Here is a 20,740-nt window from a genome sequence, read left to right as displayed (position 1 = left end):
ACAAATCAATGTTTGAAAGAACCATTTACAATCCTCACTAAAAACTGGTGTTTTTTTAATTTAACAGAGTTGCTAAACCTTCCCAGGTGTATTTTGGAGGTTCAGTTGTGGGTGAACAAGCTATGAAATCCGAAGATGAAGTGGGGAGCTTAATTGAATATGAATTCAGGGTGAGTTGAATCTTTTTCAAGTACCAGAGGTAAGATAATTTAGGTGGAGTCTGGAACTGATAAGTTTAATAAATAAGTGATTATAAGCATTGTACATTAATATTCAGTTAGAAATAGGTTTGCCAGATTTTAAGTGACATACTGGTCTACATTAAAAACTTTAGATTTGTTTTTATTGGAGTGAAAAACAAGTGTCACTCTGCATACAGTTTTTATTTAAAATCTAGTACAGTTTATTAGTGTTTAAATGTATATATGGTACAAAGACAAAGTAGCACTTGATTGCTTCCCCCAGATTCTATCAAAGAAAAGTCGGTCTCAAAGTAATTTCTATTTGACTTTAGAAGGAGTAATTTCTTTCTTCCTCTATTATAAGGTTATCTTTCTTAATGGTCATGGTTGAAAGAGTACTGTTTGTTTCCCTTTTTCATTTTGTGTATATTTCTTGTTTGTTTCTTGGTACTCTACCACTTGAGCCAAAGCTCCTCTTTCCAGCTTTTTAGTGATTAATTTGAGATGAAAATCAAACAGACTTTTATGCCTAGGCTTACTTCAAACTGTGATCCTCAGATCTCAGCCTCCTGAGTAGCTAGGATTATAAGTGGGAGCCCCAGATGGCCAGCACATTTGTGATAGTGAATGTAGAGGTGGTATACAATAAAGAAGGCTCAGGATGGGCTCTGGGTCATTTCAAAGAAGGTGATCACAGTGACTGTGCCCAACTGAATGAGCATAAACATGAGTGTGAAGTCCTCCCATAATTCATGTGTGGAGCTCGATCTGCTCATGCAAATCACATTCCTGAAAGTATAGTGAATGTTGAGATGAACATGTGAAATGGCATCAACAGGCCTCTAGTAGGATGACTAAGCAGGGTGCTCCTCTGGTATCACTTAGAACAGCTGAGTCAATGAAGTGGGTGGTCGTGGCCTCTGTGCAGATCTGGAGGGACAAGAAGTCTGCAAGTTCTGCAACAGTCCTCCCCACTTCTTTATGTTGGCTCCTGTTACAGGAACTGTCTGTATTCTCAGCTATCATTCTCAGGTGGATGGCTGTCCCATAGCTTTCCCCAAAGTCTCCCCCAGGCAGAAGAGGACAGAGGCAGCTTTGTTTTCCAGTAGAAGGGTTTCCCAGAAGCAGTTTGTGGGTGCTTTGCTTGTCCTAGGCTCTGTCCTCTGCCAAACAGGTGGTTATAGTATTAGTTACTTTTGTGTAGTGATGACCAAAATACTTGACATAAGCAATCTTAAGGGAAGAAAGATTTACATTGGCTCGGTTTCACACTAAGGTCCCTTGAACAGAATCATGGTGATGGTGTAGAAGCATGTGGGGAGTCACCTCATGGTGGACAGGCCAGTGGGGGGGACGGCCAGCACTGAGCTAACTTTCTCTCTCCCTCTCCCTCTCCCCCCCTCTCTCGCCCACTCTCTCTCCCTCCTCTTTTCCCCTCTTTCCCTCTCTTCCTCTCCCTTTTCCTCCCTCTCTTCCTCTCCCTTTTCCTCCCTCTCTCCCTCCTACCCTTCCTCCCTTTCTCCCTCCCTCTCTCTCTGTCTTCTCTCTCTCTCTCTCTCTGCCCCCCTCCTTCCCTCCCTCTCCCTTTCCCCCTCCCATTCCCTCCCACTTTCCCTCTCCCTTTTTTTGTTTACTTTTTGTCAGTCATGAGGCTTGATCTCAGGGCCTAAGCACTGTCCCTGAGCTCTTTTGCTCAAGGCTAACATTTTACCACTTTGAGCCACAGTGCTGCTTCCAGTACTTTCCTGCCCTGGCTGGATTTGAACCACGATCCTCAGATCTCAGCCTCCTGAGTAGCTAGGATTACAGGCATTGAGCCACCAGCACCCAGCTTCCTTTTTCTCTCTTTATTCCATTGGGGCCCTAGTCTATGGGATTGTGTTGCCCACAGTTAGCCCCTCCTTTTTCCCCATTCCCAACTCCCAGCTAATCCTTTCTAGAATCTCCTTCTAGACATACTCCTTCTAGAGGTGTGCTTTACTAATTTCCTTGGTGCTTCTCAATCCAATCAAGTTGATGATCATTAACCATTATACAGAGCAATTCACAAATGTACACAGGACTATTATCTGAGTTTGTTCAGATCGTGAAGTTTATCTGTGTTGCTAAGACTGTTATATACAACACTTATTCCTGGATAATATTAGCAATCATTCTCTTTGTCATTTTTTTTTTCTGGCAGGATTCTTTAAGCACAAATCACTGCTTTGAATACTCTATCCTAGTCCATTTTTGGAGCCTATCTTGTTATTATAGGATGGTGTTTCTGTTTTTTTTTATCTTGACAATAAGCATTGATCTTCATTTGATTTTATGTTACAAAGATTACATTGAGATAATGTGTATTATTTTCTAACAGGTAATTAATTTAGGTAAACCTCTTAAAAACCTTGGCACAGCAACCTTGAATATTCAGTGGCCTAAAGAAATCAGCAATGGCAAATGGTTGCTTTATTTGGTGAAAGTAGAATCCAAAGGATTGGAAAAGATAGTTTGCGAGCCACAAAAGGAAATAAACCTCCTGAATCTAAAGGTATGTTGGAAGTTTTCTAAACTCTCTATAAATGTAAACAAGAGAGGCTGACTTTTGAAGGGAAATCATGCTTCTGCTAGGAAACTAGCATTCTAACATAGTTCAGGCATAACTGACCATTATGGTACATAGGGTACATACAGTCACTAAGGGCTTATTCAGACAAATGACCTTTTCTGAAAGTTTTTTTTTTTTTTGGGGTCCGGTCGTGGGGCCTGAAGTCTGGGCCTGGGTGCTGTCCCTCAGCCCTTCAGCTCAAGGCTAGTGCTCTACCACTTGAGCCACAGTGCCACTTCCGGCTTTTATTTCTCTTTGCTTATGTGGTGCTGAGGAATCGAACCCAGGGCCTCATGCATGCAAGGCAAGTGCTCTACCACTGAGCCACCTTCCCAGCCCAACCTTTTCTGAAAGTTTTATGGCCCAATCAACTGTATAAGAAAGACTGGTATGTGCTTCTAGGAGCGAGCCAGCCAGTATTAACTCTAAATTGGATCATGATAGAGGCATTATATGTATAGGGCTAGGGAAGGTGGCTCAGTGGTAGAGTTCTTGCCTAGCATGTGTGAGGCCCTGGGTTCAATTCCTCAGCACCACATAAACAGAAAAAGAGAGAAGTGGCACTGTGGCTCAAGTGGTAGAGTGCTAGCCTTGAGCTGAATCGCTGAGGGAAAGTGCCCAGACCCAGAGTTCAAACTTCACGACTGACAAAAAAAAAAAAGGTACATTTACCTTACCAGGTGACCTTGAGAGTGATGTCAAGTACATACATCATCATTCGATGATGAAATGTACTCAAGGGTATACATGTTTTTTACAAAGTAAATTTATTTTATTGAACTATGCCTATAAATTGCAAAAACTAAAATATTCTGTCATTTTATTAGCATGTGTTTATTGCACAGGTAAATGGGATCAGTGTGAGTGTGTGTGTGTGAGTGTGTGTGTGTGTCCCTCCTGGGGCTTGAACTCAGGATCTGGGCGCTGTTCCTGAGCTTTTTTTGCTCAAGGCTAGTGCTCTACCACTTGAGCCACAGCGCCCACTTCTCTCTCTTTCTGTTTATGAGCCACAGTTCCACTTCCAGCTTTTTTCTGGTTAATTGGAGATAAAGAGTCACACAGACTTTCCTGCCCTGGCTGACTTCAAACTCCAATCCTTGTATCTCAGCCTCCTGAGTAGCTAGGGTTATAGGTATGAACCATCCAGCTCATTCTTTTTTTTTTTTTTTTTGGTGGGTTGTGGGGCTTGAACTCAGAGCCTGGGTACAATCCCTGAGCTCTTTTGCTCAAGACTAGTGCTCCACCACTTTGAGCCACAGGTCTATTTCCCATTTTCTAGTAGTTAATTGGAGGTAAGAGTCTCACAGACTTTCCTGCCCAGGCTGGTTCTGAACCTCAGTCCTCACATCTCAATCTCCTGAGGAGCAAGGATTACAGGCATGAGCCATAAGCACTGACTTTATTCTTTTAATAATAAATATTCATCAGATATTTATTGTCTCTGATGCTCTACTATGCATCTTGCTTACATTTTCTCATTCTCTCAGTAGTCTTATGAGGTATTATTCCCATCATCATAGGTGAGGACATTAAGTAACTTTCTTGGAGTTGCTCAGCTATTAAGAGCAGATGATTCTGTATTTAAATTCTTGCCCCACTTAAGTCTATACTGCTCCGCACTTAAGTCATTGGCTTGTTTACGTTCTAGATTGATGAATATTTGCATTATCATGGCCTGTCTATTTTATTTTGAGATAATTAGGTATGATTAGTATGGTGTTCATAATTGGAAGGCAACAATTTGAAATGTAGAGAAAGATGGGAGAGGTGACACTGATTAAATTGACATGTTGAGTTGAAACCCCTTTGTACAACTACTTAAAGAGAACAAAAATATTAGTAAGTTAATTTTTAAAACAAGAAAAAAAAAATCTAAAATTGTCCAAAGAACCCAAATCTGAACCACTTTTGGTGAATTACCAAGAAGGGACACGACTTGTATAAAGAAGAAAGTTCTCGTGGCTTAGTTTGCAATCCTTTTCTCTGATTAGCATCTCTTTCTGTTCTTCAATATCATGTAGTCATTCCATACCTGCTGACTGTCTACCATAAGTTAGATCCTGAGATGGGCACCATGGAGAAAAGCTGACCCTGGTCACAGTGGTGCCATTTGCTCAGTTTAGGGAAGCCAAAGGAAGCCTCTTTCTTTTTCTGAGAGTCAAAGTCATAGTTGAACTACTCAAAACAGTCTAATGAGTAACCGGAAGTTAGAGTTGTCCTGACACTTAACTGGTTTTACACCTTGAGTTATTTCTGTTTTTGGTGGTGAGAGGGGGGTTGATATTAATTATTGATTGATTATGTGATTTTGGAGTTGTATGAGATGAGACATTTGATAATGCCAAAGAGTGACATAAAGTAGAACTATTGTGATACATTCCTTTTCAGGAATCTCACACCTCAAGAAAGAAACGGGCAATTGCTGAAAAACAGATAGATGAGAGCAGAAAATTTTCTTTATTTGCTGAAAGAAAATACCAGACCCTGGTGAGTACATTTCTGGACTGTGACCACATGACAGAGAGGGCAAGGGAAGGGACATCTTTTTTTTTTATTGTGAAAATACTGTACAGAGGGGTTACAATTACATGGGCAAGATAATGAGTACATTTCTTCTCAAGCATTGTTGCCTCCTCCTTTGTTTCCCCTTCCCATCCCTTCCCATACTCCCTCCCTACCCAATCCTCCCCTCCCCCACCAAAGTTGTAAAGTTCATTTGTCGACATAATGACTTGTACATCTCATTGTTGCAATGGGTCCAGCTGTATCCCTATTTAAACGATTTGTTTTTTGGGAAGGGACATCTTGATAGGGTGATTCTGATAGCCAATTTCCCTGTCTCTAGAATTGCAGCGTGAATGCAAGATGCGTGAACATCAGGTGCCCACTGCGTGGGCTGGACAGCAAGGCCTCTCTTGTTCTGCGATCAAGGTTATGGAACAGCACATTTTTAGAGGTGTGACTCTGCCGTGAAACTGTCCCCTGGGATCATTGCCTAACTCATTTGTCATTTGACTAATCTGCTCATTGTCTCCCACAGGAATATTCTAAACTCAACTACTTGGACATTCTTGTGCGGGCTTCAATTGATGTGACCAATGCTGCAGAGAATATCAAGTTGCCCCATGCAGGCACTCAGGTGACAGGTTCTTGGCTTCCAGCTTCTTCCTCTTGGCCTCTTCCTCTATCCCATTCCCCTGCCTGAGGTCCTGCTCTGTAGAATTCTGGATAAATGTCTTAAATGTTGGATTTTATTAGAGTAATTAAAAGAAGTAAGCCCTAAAGTAAGCCTGAAGTAAAATCTATAGTTGATGAGTTGTTAGCTTAGTGGAAAACTGAGTGTGGGAGGCGGGGGCTGGAGAGGGGGTGTAGCTTGAACAAGGCACAAGCCAGCCCTGATACTACAACCACTCTTGGAATGCTTGTGCTCTGTATAGCCAGATGCAGTTATCTTTTAAAGAAAAAGAAAAAAGAAAAGCTCTATGTAAATCTAGAAAGGCAATTTGTAAAATGAGTCTCTGACCCTTGGAACAAGTCTAGAATCAGTTCTTTCTTTGGCCGTATATCTGGCTTTTCAGTGATTGAAGGAAATTATCATATCACTTAGGACACATCTTGGCTGATTCTGTTCAGAGAGATGCCACATGTGTTCTTGGCTAGCCTTTGTTGGGCAGTGTGATCCCACCTGGACAGGTGCAGAGGTATATGCCACACAGTTCAGCTCACCCTGGGCCTTTGTCTTGCAGCATCTCAGCACTAGCCTAAAATGTTAAACAAATGTTGCCTGAGCTTTATTGATAGAATTTGCAGCAGCTGCTATTTTTGTGTTGTACTCTACTGTAACTCCCAGGTGGCTTCATCAGAATTTATTGTCAAGCTGTGTTTACTCTCTATCTTCTTGAGCAATATGAAAAAATGTAAATGTATACCCTTAAATGTGTTAGTATCTTACAGGGTGTTTGCTTCAGGCCCAGTGTCTCCGTTTATAATTTTGAATCTTGATCGTTTGTTTTCTAACTTTCTATCATTGCAAACTTAGTCTTGTTTAAAACTGAAAAGCAGGCTCTCTCTGTCTTCATCCAAGTAAAACTATGATATCAGACATGAGGCTGATCTTTGTGGCAAACCACTAGTGGGGATTTCTTATAGGAGTCTACATCAGAATCCTGGGGTAAATTGATTACATAACATAATTGGGAATTGGGAATGAGATTGTTCTTGAAGAAGAAACTAGAGAAACAAACAGTGTTATTAGTGCTGTTAATTTTTTCCCCCCAATACTGGAGAGTGATTTGGTACTAAACTTGGATAAGCAAATGCTGTACCACTAGCTGCCCCCTAGCCCTTTTGTTTGAATTTTATTTTTAATTCAGTATCTTGCTAACTTTGCCTCTGCTAGCTTTGTCCAAGTTCTTAGAACTTGCAGAATGAATGCTTCCAAATGAGAAGTCAAAGGGCTGGGAAGGTGGTTCAGTGGTACAGTGCTTGCCTTGCATGTATGAGGCCCTGGGTTCGTTTCCTCAGCACCACATAAGCAAAAAAAGCCAGAAGTGGCACTGTGGTTCAAGTGGTAGAGCACTAGCCTTGAGCTGAAGAGCTGAGGGACAGTGCCCAGGCCCAGAGTTCAGGCCCCTCGTCCAGCAAATAAGTAAATAAATAAACAAACAAATGAGAAGTTAAGTTCCTGTTCAATCTTACTTTGTTTACTACACTTGATCTTAGCCAAAAGGCTGAGAAATGATACTTTGTTTAATAATTCGTAGGTTGGTCTCATATCTAGAACTTACTTCTCTTGAAAGTAAAGACATTTTCTTATCTCTAGTCTTCTACTACCTCTTCCATTTTCTGTGATTTCTGAGATACAATAGCTTAGATATCCTGCCTTATTTTTCCTTGAGTATTTTAAGGTGTAGTTTTTCTAGGCTTAAAGATTTGATCTTAATTCAAGTGTCAGGATGCCTTTTTTTTTTTAATTCCCTCATTAAGGGGATATAGTTACACCTTAATTGGTAGTTCCATTTCTCTTTTCCGATCTGAAGATCATTTTCTTTGGAGATGGAAGGAAAAATGTAATGCAGTCTTGAACCTGTTTTAGTTTAATCTTATCCTGCTTTAAAAATGTAAGAAAAATCTTTTTGTTACCCAATTTCAAGAGCTTTGTATTAACTCCTAAAAAGTGGGGAGGAGTGGCCAGCTACGCTTGTACCTGTAATCCTAGCTTTTCAGGAGGCTGAGATCTGAGGATCTCAGTTTGAGCCAGCCTAATAAGCAGGAAAGTCCATGAGGCTCTTATCTTCAGTAACCACCCCCCAAAAAGCTAAAAGTAGAGCTGTGACTCAAGTGGTAGAGTGCTAGCCTTGAGTAAAAGTACAAAGGGACAGTATACAAGCCCTGAGTTTAAGCCCCAGAACTGGCGCATGGGTACAAGTGCACATGTATGTGCACACACACAAACATACATAGGCACTTTTGACTAAGACCATAGTCTTATACAATTGCTTCAGGCAAGCTGTTTATAATAACATCAATTAAATTTAATCTGTGCTGTTAACAAACAACTATGAGGAATGTATGGGTAACTTACCTATACTAGATGGTAGAAGCAAAGTTGAATAAGATAGTGTCAAGGATTTCATGTTGGTGGTTGGATTAAGCCAAGGAAGGAAAGAGGGATCATTTGCTGTTTGTTTACTTCATTCCTTAGGAAGCAGGTAGATAATATTCAAGTTTCTTGGCTCCTAAAGATAAAAGGAAATGTGATCAGTAAAAATAAGTACTCCATTCTTCAAGGAAATGAAGTTTCCTTTTTCTTCCTAGTTCTAGAGCTTGAGATGTGTACTTTAATTTTATTTTGTTGGTTGGGGTGCTTGAACTCAGGGTCTAGGCACTGTCTCTAAGCAATTTTTGTTCAAGACTAGCTCTCTGTCACTTTGAGCCCAGCTCCACTTCCAGTGTTTGAGTGGTTAATTGGAAATAAGAGTCTCATAGGGACTTTCGTGCCTGGCTGGCTTCAAACCATTATCTTCAGATCTCAGTCTCCTGAGTAGATAGTATTACAGCCATGAGCCACCAGTGCCAGCTGAGACGTGTACTTTTAAAAGACTCACAGGAGTGGCTGATCTCTTTAATAAGTAGTTTTGTAAAAGACATATGAAAATCAGTTCACCAGGTGTAAGTCATGTGGAAGTGTCTTGACAGTTAGCAAGCTAATCTGGTCTCTGCACTGCCCACTCACTGGTGAGAGTTGAAGCCCTTTTTCTCTTATGAGCACAATGATTCATGAGGTTCACATATGTAGGTCACCCCATAAGAAATGACTAAATTTTAGTGAAACCAAAATATTATCTTTGGAATTCTGAAACTCTGCACGTTTCTACTCCCCTTAAACTGTCATTATTCATTAATAACAGTTGCTATGTCAGAATGATACAGGCTTCTCAGAGATCTGGGGATTGTAGTCCACCTAGTTGGTCTCCCCTGACCTGGTCCTACTTCTCCTCTCTTCCTCCCAATCCCAACTGAAGAATGGCTTTTGTGCCAGACCAAAAAAAACCAAACTTCAGTTGGCAGTCTAAGTAAACAAACAATAATCTTGTTCATTGGCTCTTGCCTTCCTGATTCCCAGAATAGCTGACCTGTATATGTGAAGCTAGTCTAGCCCCTGACTTGAGTCTTCAACCTCGGATGCCCAGTGAGTTATTTTTACAGTGTCTAATAAAATTCCCAGTTCTGTTTTAAATGGTATTATACCTGAGGCCGAGAGATTCTGCTGGATTCCCACCTACCCCTCACCCTGTATTGTGTAAAATCAAACCTTGTTCAAGGCTGATGAGTAGCAGCCATTTATGTTTGTGGTTTCTCCTATAATCAGCCATTTAAAAAGAAATGGATTACCATGTGATTGTAATAAGGCTGATTCCTTGTCATAGACCAGTCTCCACCTCTGTATTGACTAGAACTCTGGACCTGGGTACTGTCCTTGAGCTCCTTTTGCTCAAAGCTACACTACCACTTTGAGCCACAGCCCCACTTCTGTTTTTTGAGTAGTTAATTAGAGATAAGAATCTCACAAACTTTCCTGCCTGGGCTGGCTTCAAACCATGATCGTCAGATCTCAGCCTCCTAAGTAGCTAGGATTATAGACTTGAGCCATCAGCACCCAGCTTCAGAACTTATTTTTACAAATGATAGCTTTTCCTATCCTGCTCCATCTAGCTCCAGGGATCACCAATGCCTTCCTTGTAGTAGCTAATAGGAAAGCAAGGCTAAGTGAGATTGCCACCTAGAATAAACGGAAGTCATTGTTGATTACAGTCATCTTATCAGCCATATAACTAGGTTGCTTCTTCATTTGTCTCATGATTTATCTCTTCTTTCCTCCTTGTGTTATGGATACTCTTATGCTGGACCAAATAATCTCAAGGAAAGGGGGTTTTAGTTTTAATCTGGCTTATGTCTAGCGATGGGGAGGCAAGGAGTAGTGAGGCATAAGCCACTCTGGGGCCTCCAAATGAATCCAGGGTCTGTTTGTCCATATGTATTTTGTAGAACATGACACTGAGCCGTGTCAATTAATTTTATTGTGTATGGGTGTTTAGGGTAGTATCCAAGAAAAGATTAAAATAGTATCTATCCATCATGCAGCTTCATCATTATTTTTATGTTTTTAATAACATCTTTGAAGTTTGAGAGATGTAAACTAATTGTATATAGACCAGCTCTTTGCTCTCTGTTATTGAAAACTGAAGTTTTTTTCTCAAAAGGAGATATATACATGTGTGTGTGTGTGTGTGTGTGTGTGTGTGTGTGTGTGTGTGTGTGTGTGTGTGTGTGTGTGTGTGTGTGTGTGTGTGTGTGTGTGTGTGTATATATATATATATATGTAGCTCAGTGGTAGACACCTAGCGGGTTCTGGCTCTAGGTTCAATGTTAGCAGCAGAAAAAAATAAAAGTAAAACAATACCAACTTATATAGTTGAAACATGATTGAACGTTAATTGATAATTGTTGAAATAGGTAGCCAGGCGCTGGTGGCTCACACCTGTAATCCTAGCTACTGAGGAGACTGGGATCTGAGGATCACAGTTCAAAGCCAGCCCAGGCAGAAAAGTTCGTGAGACTCTTCTCTCCAATAAACCACTCGAAAACCCAGAAGTGGCGCTGTGGCTCAAGTGGTAGAGCACTCACCTTGAGCTGAAGAGCTCAGGGACAGTGCCCAGGCCCAGAGTTCAAGCCCCACGACTGACCAAAAAAAAAAAAAAAATGTTGAAATAGGATGATGACTATCTGATAGTTCATTACCTACTTTTCTCTATCTTAGTTGTTAAAAAAATTTTTTTAAGGTAAGTCTGCAAAAATTAGTTTGTCAGAGCTGGGCCCAGTGGCTCATGCCTATAATCCTAGCTACTCAGGAGGCTGAGATCGAGGATTGCAGTTCAAAACCAGCCTGGGCATGAAAGTCAGTGATACTCATTTCCAGTTATCCACCCAAAAACTGGAAGTGGCACTGTGGCTCAAGTGGTAGAGCACTCACCTTGAGCTGAATGAAGGGCTCAGGCAATGCCCAGGCCCAGAGTTTAAGCCCTACAACCAACTAAAAAAAAAAAAAGTTTGTCAGAATATAATCCAACTTTTCCACATTATAGGGAAAAACTTTCAGGGAATACCTCATTATGAGAAGGGATCCCCCAGGAGAAAGTTGCATCATCCATAGGCTTTGTCCAGAGTATGTTCAGAAGCAGAAATAGAACTGTGGATTCTCAGTGTCAACTCATATTCCCATTTATGATGATCTCCTTTCTAACTATGCCCTTTAGGTTCGTGTGACTGTGTTTCCCTCAAAGACTGCAGCTCAGTATTCAGGAATAGCTTGGTGGATCATCCTGCTGTCCATTCTTGCTGGGATTTTGATGCTTGCTTTGTTAGTATTTTTACTATGGAAGGTGAGTTATATCTGACATTTGAGTTCCTTGATAGGAATTTGATTTCATGCTTTAAAAATGTGTTAACACTGGCAGTATGTTTTTCTTTTCTTTTTCATTGTTTTCTTTTCCCCAACATACAGCAAAGTTTTTCAACATACAGCAAATTTGAGACAAATTTACAATAATAATTTGTATATAAATATATTTTATTTTACAGAAGAATTTCTTAAGTGAATAAATTTTAGCATCTTTTGAATATAATTGGCATGTTTGGCAAATGACAAATTTAAATTTTACTGCCTTAGTACTTTCTTCATCTAAGAGCAAAGTCTTGGATCTAAGCCAAATTGTTGAGTATGATATTTAATCTAAATTTATATTCCTGCTAATTTTCTGTGAAGAAATATTTGTGGCAACTATTGGCTTGTTACACTTGCAAGGAAATTAGGAAATTGAAAGCATGAAATGAAATGATTAACTCCATCTCAAGTGCATCATCATAGCCTATATCAAATATGAGGGAGGTCTGGGCTCAATATGATGTTCCTTGTTAACATTCTTCTAACTAAACATAGTTTAATGTCTTCTCCCTGCTTCTCACCTGTAAACAGTTTACATTATGAAAAAATATATCTGAGATGGTTATACACTTCTGTTGCCAAAGTTTACAAACTTGAAGGTTTTGCACATTTCCAGTAAGTAAGTGAGATCTGAAGTTCCTTATCTGTAATTCCAGAATAGCCCTGGAGATTGAAAGTTTACAATGACCTTTTTGACAGCAAAACCTAATATGATGTAAAGAAAAGTGACTTATAGTTCATATTTTACTCAATTTCACTGCAGAAATGTTAGCTTTAAAAAAAATTACAGTAGCATATGTGTACAGCATAATACTTCCAAAAATGCCAAAGTATCTGGAATCCAAAACACATCCGATCAAAAGGGTTAGGGTTGAACTAATTAATAGTTTCCTAGGATCAACCCATCCTTTTCCTTTCCTTGGGTCTAAGAGTATACTAGACAAGGCTTCAAGGATGTTTTTACTTCTAAATTTTGAACATTGCTTGTTTTTGCTTTATTCTTCCAAGTAACTTCCTTGTGTCAGATTGAGATAATTTTCTGATGTTCTCCCAAGCACAGGAGGACACCATAGTTGTTGCTCTGAAGATTATTTACTGAAGAAAAGTTAATTAGGGGATTTAGCGTTTGAGGATGGTTTTATACTCTCTGGAAGAGGTTATAAGGACAGTGGTTTTTTTTGTTTTTTTTTGTTTTTTTCCGGAGCAGATCTTATTGTCAGTCTCTGGCCTCAAGGGAGACATAACAGAAAGTTAAGAAAAAGCCCACGCTATAATATAATCTTGGGTCTCTGGTCTGCCTCAGCTGTTCAATGGTAGATTGGACTAGATGATCTCATTGAGTATTTTGAAACTCTATCCTTCTTTTCAAGGAGACTCTAAAATATCAGATAATATTGATAATTCTCATATGAAAGTAAACCTTAAAACTACTGTATATTATTTCTTAAACTGAATCATTTTTAGGAAGTTTAGGGTCAGAGAAGATTGTTAGGGCAAAAAGAATGGATGGAAAGAAGAATTCTAGTTCAGTGGTCTTTAAATTGAGTTTTGTACATGCACCTGGGTAGCAACTAAGCTAAGATAGAGATTTCTTCCCTAACCAGAGGAGTTCTGATTTTAATCTGCCACAAATACTGGCTTTTTCCTAGGATTTCCTTTGGAGATAAAAGAAAAGTCCTCCAGGCTGATCTGTTCACTTTAATGTTTTTTACATGAAGATGCTCATGTGTAGAGATATTAAGAATGTTATAAATCAGAAGGAAGATCAGAACTCTTGGTTTCTGGTTCATTATTCGTCCTGCCTAATACTTGCATTTATTATTGTGTTTAGTATGTATTATATTAAAACTCACAAATAAATATCAGATAGATAGTCTGGTTCAGTGCTGCCCAGTAAATGTCCTGTAATGATGAGAATGTTCCAGTTTGATTGGTAGCTTACAGTCCTGTGGCAACTGAGCACTTGTAATATTGCTAGTGCAGTGGAGGTATGACAATGTAATCTAAATTTCAATAGCCATGTATAGCTAGTAGCTACCATGTTGTGCATCTGAACCTAGAATTTTACCCTAAGCAATTACAAAACTAGGAAGCAGAATTTTCCAGGAGAGATTTATTTTATTTTATTTTTATTTTTTGGGCAGTTGCAGGGCTTGAACTCTGGGCTTGGGTGCTGTCCTCAGCTTTTCAGCTCACAGTGAGCACTCTACCTCTTGAGCCACAGCGCCACTTCTGGTTTTCTGGTGGTTAATTGGAGATAAGAGTCTCATGGACTTTCCTGCCCAGGCTGGCTTTGAACTGAGATTCAGATCTCAGCCTTCTGAGGAGCTAGGATTACAGGCATGAGCCACCGGTACCCAGCAAAAGATTTATTTGACCCAAGTTATATCTTAAAAGACACTAACTACCAAGGCCTTATGAACTAGATGAAAGTTTTTTTTAAGGCCTTTATTGTTGAATGAAGGAAATGATAATAGAAAGTAGAATTAGATTTATACACTCATTTAGAGTGACTTAACCTGAGGAATATAGGGTTCTATCATGATGGTATATTCAAATTTGTATTGTGATTTACCCTAAAAAGCAGGATAATATAGTATATCTGTATTTTATTTGCACTTGTGCTAAATTCTAGAGAATTTATTTATTTTCTAGCCTTTGTCTCAGCAGACTACAGAAGTCACTCTTTTGCCTTTTTTTATTCTCATGCAAGATGAAAGCACCTAAAGCCACAATTAAATGTACATGCATTTCCCTTTTAGAAAGAACTGAGAATTTCTACTACAAATAAAAAAGTCAGTAAGTCAGGTAGTAGCATCCATACAAATGCTTTACTAGAAAACTTGTGGTGGTAGAAGGTGCTGAATTCTGTCACATTGTAACATAGTGCTGTGGCTGCTCACTTCCAGTTGATCAAAAATGATTTATGTCACTAGCACTGGTAGCTCACCCCTGTTACCCTAGCTACTTAGGAGGCTGAGATCTGAGGATCAGGATTCAAAGCTGGTCTGGGCAGAAAGGTCTGTGAGACCCTTACCTCCAATTAACCAGCAAAATGCTGGAAGCATGACTCAAGTGGTAATGTGCCAGCTTTAAATGAAAAAAGCCAAGTGAGAGCTCAAGGCTCAATTCAAGCCTCCATACTGGCACCCATACACACAAAAAAATGGTTTCTGTAAATGAACTGTAAATAGGAAACAAGTTAAAACCTCAGTTGTACTTTTGTTTAGCTTTTATCCTCCAGACTGTAAAATTGACTAAATACCTTGCTTCTTTGTAGTGTGGTTTCTTCAAGAGAAATAAGAAAGATCATTATGATGCCACATATCACAAGGCTGAGATCCATGCTCAGCCGTCTGATAAAGAGAGGCTTACTTCTGATGCATAGTATTGATCTACTTCTGTAATTGGTAATTGATCAATGTTTTATAATTGCTAGCTGTGGGACCTGCTATGGTTGTGGTGGCTAACTTCTAAGAGCAATAGCTTGCTGTGTGTGTCCCATTAACAGATGTTTCCAAATGTCCACACTGGCTTGCCTTGCTTGGATTTGTTTATTTTATTTATTTCACTTGAAAGCACAAAGTTTGTTTTTTTAATGCACAAAAGAATCAACACAGGTGAGTTAATGTGTTCTTATTTAAGTTGACCTACATCAGTGAAGAAACTCTCCATATTTGTACACACAAAAGGAGGCTTTAGACCTTTCCAGTAGCCCTGTTGTTAGTCCAGGATGGAGCATCCCACTTGGAATTTCAAAGATGCATGAGAAGTCATACCAGATTTCTTGTTCATTTTGGAATTTCCCAGAAATAGAAGCTTGTGTTGACTGGCTGATTAACCTTTTGCATGCTAGAAACATTGGGTTTCTCCTGATGAAGAGGCTTTCTTATTTTTCTGTTTTCCTTGCTATTTAAAAAGTGGTGGGGCAGGCTTCAAATGCTTTTTTTTTTTTTTTTTTTTTTTTTTTTACAGTTGCTCTGAAATTGTTTTATGCCAGCTTAGCATGCAGTGTTCTTTCTCTGCATATCTCCTTTAGGTCAAAGACCATTACAACAAAGAATGATCATCAGTGTGATGCACCATCTCCTACTCTAGGACATGGTCTGCATTTTAAAGCAACCTACAGTCTACAAAATTCTAGTTTGAAAACTTGTTTTGAACAGTTTTTATTTCAGTGTGTTGTAATGGAGTTTGACCATTTTTCATCATTCCATAGATTTTTCTCTGCCTTGGGTCTCAGTTGATTTTGAATTCATGTTTTGCTTCTCCGATTTGTGAATCTGGAAACATGAATTGTTGGTGTTTCCTTTTTCCATGTTTGTGCGCATGTAGTTCCCTTTCATGGCATGGCCATGATGAACCTCAATATGCAATTTTGGCTTTAGGGTTCACCCTTTATTTCCTCCTTTTTAAAAATGGGGCAGGCAGCAGTCAACATATTTTGTAATGAATAAGTACCCTGGCATATTGCACAGAATAACAAATGAGTGTACGTAGAAAATAGCTTAGCACAAAACATCTTAGTTCATTTAGCCTATTAATTTAGTAATAACTAGAAACATTATTTTTGCCTGACTTCATGATATTTTTATTTCTTTTTATTTTATTTATTAATTCTTTTTTGTCAGTCATGGGTCTTGAACTCTGGGCCTGGATGCTGCCCCTCAGTTTATTCAGCTCAAGGCGAGCGCTCTACCTCTTGAGCCACATTTACCATTTCCAGTTTTCTGAGTGGTTTATTGGAGATAAGAGTCTCATGGACTTTCCTGCGCCAGCTGGCTTAGAATCTGATCTTCAGATCTCAGCCTCCTGAGTAACTAGGATTATAGGCGTGAGCCACTGGCGCCCAGCCATGATATTTTTGTATCATAACATTTTTCACCATAAATGTTCTGTTCCTGTTGTCACATAACACATTAACCATTCTAAGAATCTTCCTTTTATTTCAAGTTGCATTTTTAACATGAAAACTCCTTTAAAAATTCCTTATTCATGAAAAAAGTCCAATCTGATAAAAATTTTCAGGCATATTTTCAAATTAAACTTTGGATCAGATTGCATTTTTAAAACAGTGGATAAGGTACAGATTCATTTGCAATTTGAATGTAAATATTGTCTTTTTCCTTTTTGCAAAAGGAGAGAAATCAGAAACTATTCCAAAATTCAGTATAGCAATACCTTCCTTGAGTCCTCAATTTTCATTTCCGGACACAATTACTTTGTGGTTTCTTAATGAAACAGTCTAACTTAAGCACAATCTAGACAATGCTAAGGAAGGACCTTCTAGCTAATGACATAATAATGTGTACCTAAGGGGCATAAAGCCATTTTTTAAAAAAAATTTTTTTGGGTTCGGTCGTGGGGCCTGAACTCTGGGCCTGGGCGCTATCTCTCAGCTCTTCAGCTCAAGGCTAGCACTCTACCACTTGAGCCACAGCGCCACTTCCGGCTTTTTTCTTTTTGCTTATGTGTTGCTGAGGAATTGAACCCAGGGCCGCAGGCATGCAAGGCAAGTGCTGTACCACTGAGCCACCTTACCAGCCCCCATAAAGCCATTTTTTATTTGTGTTTTTTTTCTTAAACTGAATAAGACTAGCAATATACACCTATTATCCTAGCGTTGGGAAGATGTAACAGGAGGATTGTGAGTTCCTGGCCAGCCTGGGTTGCATAGTGAAATCCAATGTCTAAAAAGATTTTGTTGTTGTTCATAGAATGATCTGAAAATTTTATTTCTAATGTAGGGACTTTTTTCTTAATGGAAGCATTGTTTGACAAATTCTTAAATTGTTAGTTAAAAGTTGGTAGCTAACATTGTTATAAAATGTAAAAAAGCGTGAAATTGGACTTCCCTTCCTTCCAGTTTTACAGCTCTTCTCCTCTTTTGTTTATTCCCCCTGCTGTAAGGTCTTTTTAACCAATTAGTTTTCCCCTTTAGTCCAAAGGGTACTCTAGCCAAACAGAATACTTAAACATTCCAAATTTAGAGCACTTCCTAATGTAGAGCTTTCCCCCTCCCCCCAGATGAGTTAATTGGTGTCTGTTTCTCTCTCCTCCAGTGCGGATTCTTTAAACGCTCTAGGTACGATGATAGTGTCCCCCGATACCATGCTGTAAGGATCCGGAAAGAAGAGCGAGAGATCAAAGATGAGAAATACAATGATAACCTCGAAAAAAAACAGTGGATTACAAAGTGGAATGAAAATGAAAGTTACTCCTAGGGGGGAGAAGGGGTGTTCAGAAAAAAAAGCATCACCATACCCAAAATGCCTTTTTCTTTCCAACTCAGCAATTCAAATGGATTTAAAAGCCTGTTAAATACCTGAAAGTTTGATTTCAGACTGACTACCCGCAGTACGAACCTACAGTTTTAACTGTGGATATTGTTACGCAAACTAAGGCATCCTGTTTTGCGCAGCCAAATTAAGACCATTGGAATGGATTTTTTTTTAACTGCCTTAATTGAACTTTCCAGGTTGCCTTTGTTTTTGGTGTGGCTGACTTAACCTGTGCTGGGCAAGGGCCTGCCCACTTGCACTCCCATAGTATCTCCTGATAGGGAGCTGGAGGAGGACATCTAGGATCACCCACACCAACAGAGAGACTGTTCTAGCCTGCACCGCCAGCATGCTTCGTGCAGGGGAGAAGCTGTGAGTTCACTGTCCCCCAGGGGTTCAAGACTCAGTTGAAAGTGCTGTCTTATGTTAAATGTGCAATAGAAGGTGATGATGCCATCCTGCCTCTCTCTGTTTCCTACAAGTGTGAATTCTTGCACACACCAAATGCATACAGGCTTCACTACAACACACAGGTGCAACAGACTTGAATGCTAGTTATACTTATTTGTATATGATATTTATTTTTTCTTCAAACCATCTTGTTATTGACTAAATGGCCAAAGATCCTTCAGGTAGTTTTAAACAATCAGAAATTAAAAAAAAAAAAAAGACAGAAAGAAAAACAACCAAAAAAAAAAAAAAACCCAACAGGAGGTCATTGGTTTAACCTAAATTACTTCCTGTGAAAAGAAAATAATAGCTCTTTATAAATGTACCAGAGTTGCTTTAATGATAGAAACAAACTTATCTGTAAATGATAACATTTTCTTATGGCAACCCCTTCCCTAAACAAGGGTTAACCTTTTCATTCTCATCCAACACCTGGTATTTAGTAGTTTAGAGCCCTCTGTGATATTTCTGAACTCCGTGCTAAAGTTTTCAGGAACTCCTGGAGAAAATGTCCATTGAACTTTGGGACATGTTTACTCACTGCTGCAAATACTGTATATTCAGAACTTGAAAGAATCAGTGAGTGGATCCAAATGGACCCAGTGTGATACTACTGAATGAGTATTTGCTACTAAAATGGCAATTCTAGTTAGATGGAAGAAACATCATGGCTCTTACCTTTTGAAGTGTCATTAAAACTATTTAATCAGTGAATCAGTGTTCCATTTTTCTTTAATTGTGCTTTCTCCCCTGTCTAAATTTCCCAAATGTCTTTGCCACTACATTAACAAGATTTTTAGGACTCAATAGTAGAGTGCCTAGTGTGCACAGCACCCTGGATTTGATCTCAAGCACTAGCCAAAAACAACAACAAACAAAAAAACAAACAAAAAAAAGCTCAAGCTTTCATTTTTTGAAAAATATTGTAATGGTGGAAGTGGGTGGAGAGAGATTTTTTTTGGTGCCAGTACTGGGGATTGAACTCAAGGCTGGCACTCTGCCACTTAAGCCACAGCTCCACTTCAGCTTTTTGCTGATTATTTGGAAGTAAGAGTCTAACAGACTTTCTTGCTCAAGCTGGCTATGAACAATGATCCTTAGATCTCAGCCTCCTGAGTAGCCAAGAATACAGATGTGAGTGACTGATGCCCAATAAGACTTATTCCATACATTCAATAGAGGTTTCATAGAAATGAAAGACTTTTTTTCTTAATGTGCTTTGAACTGTTATATGGGGAGCAATAGCAAACAGGTGCTAATTTGCTTGAATATAGTATAAGCAGTGTCTCAGATCTTTTACAAGAACAAAATAGAGTTATATGTGCCATTTTTGCTTTGGAGTTTTAATCTTTTTCCCCCTTTTCACAAATCTACTCTTAAAATGCTAAAGATTTTATTCTGGGTGTAGTTTGGTATTTCCATTTATAAAAATAATTTTACAAATGATACTTTGTTTACAAGAATTCTCTAAAACAGGTCATAATAAAGTCGCACTTTCTTGCTGGAGGAACTTGGAGCCTAACAATGGCTTGATAAAATACTAAGAAGCTGTTATCCTGACATGTGTGTAGACCTTTGTCATAAAAATGAATGTCCTGAATTAGGGGGAAGGGGCTTAGTTAAGCAGGAAGAAACAAGAATGTTATGGTGTTTAAATTAATAGTTGTTAAAAATGTCATCTCAAGTCAAGTCACTGGTCTGTTTAAATTTGATACATTTTTATACTAACTAGCATTGTAAAATTATTTCATGATTAGAAAATACCTGTGGATTTTTGTATAAAAGTGTGAAATAAATTTTTTATGAAAGTGTTTATTGGTTAGTAACACAGCATTATATATATATACGTTAAACTCTAAAATTATAAATGACAACTTAAATTGCCTTTCTTTTTTATTTCATCAAGCGAAACTGAAGTTTTCAATATTTTTATTCTGAAGACTGCCATATCATGTCAGATCATCCAAAGATACTGGTATCCAAGGGAATGTAATGTAAATGTGATTGGATTTTTTTAAGTCATTTAAATCTGCTGTGCAGTGGATGCTTAAATCTTTAGAGTTTCTTTTTTCTATAACACAGAAAAAGAATGTCTACATGGTTTAGTCAAGATGCTTATAAGTTGGGAGCTGTCTGTTTGTATTGATTCTCCTTGATTCAAAGGTTTGTGTCTGTAAAGTGATTAGGAATTTTGTAATGACATAAAAAAAACAATTTCTTATGATTTAGTTGC

At 38.8% G+C, this 20,740-nt stretch overlaps 1 protein-coding gene and 1 non-coding gene across 4 annotated transcripts in view; one reads left to right on the top strand and one right to left on the bottom strand.

The window, feature by feature from the left end:
• Positions 1-20,320, top strand: part of Itga6 (integrin subunit alpha 6) — a 90,498-nt gene extending 70,178 nt beyond the window's left edge. For 2 of the 3 annotated variants that reach the window (XM_070020857.1, XM_070020874.1), the window contains exons 19-25: positions 68-170; positions 2,542-2,715; positions 5,161-5,259; positions 5,618-5,728; positions 5,813-5,911; positions 11,589-11,714; positions 17,839-20,320. In XM_070020857.1, the coding sequence (XP_069876958.1) occupies positions 68-170; positions 2,542-2,715; positions 5,161-5,259; positions 5,618-5,728; positions 5,813-5,911; positions 11,589-11,714; positions 17,839-18,000 (874 nt within the window). In that variant the 3' untranslated portion in view covers positions 18,001-20,320. Of the gene's footprint in view, positions 1-67; positions 171-2,541; positions 2,716-5,160; positions 5,260-5,617; positions 5,729-5,812; positions 5,912-11,588; positions 11,715-15,056; positions 15,187-17,838 lie in introns of all 3 variants that reach the window. The other variant, XM_070020865.1, reaches the window with a different exon arrangement.
• On the bottom strand, positions 7,321-7,514 carry LOC138835536 (U2 spliceosomal RNA). Its single transcript, XR_011374648.1, has one exon. It is a non-coding gene; the product is annotated as a U2 spliceosomal RNA (small nuclear RNA).
• Positions 20,321-20,740: the final 420 nt, after the last annotated feature.

The sequence above is a fragment of the Dipodomys merriami genome, unplaced genomic scaffold (genome assembly GCF_024711535.1).
Source record: "Dipodomys merriami isolate MVZ:Mamm:240054 unplaced genomic scaffold, mDipMer1.0.p SCAF_1, whole genome shotgun sequence".
In the NCBI taxonomy this organism is placed as follows: Eukaryota; Metazoa; Chordata; class Mammalia; order Rodentia; family Heteromyidae; genus Dipodomys; species Dipodomys merriami.
Note: the sequence above shows the minus strand (reverse complement) of the source record. Positions and strands in the feature narration are given on the sequence as shown.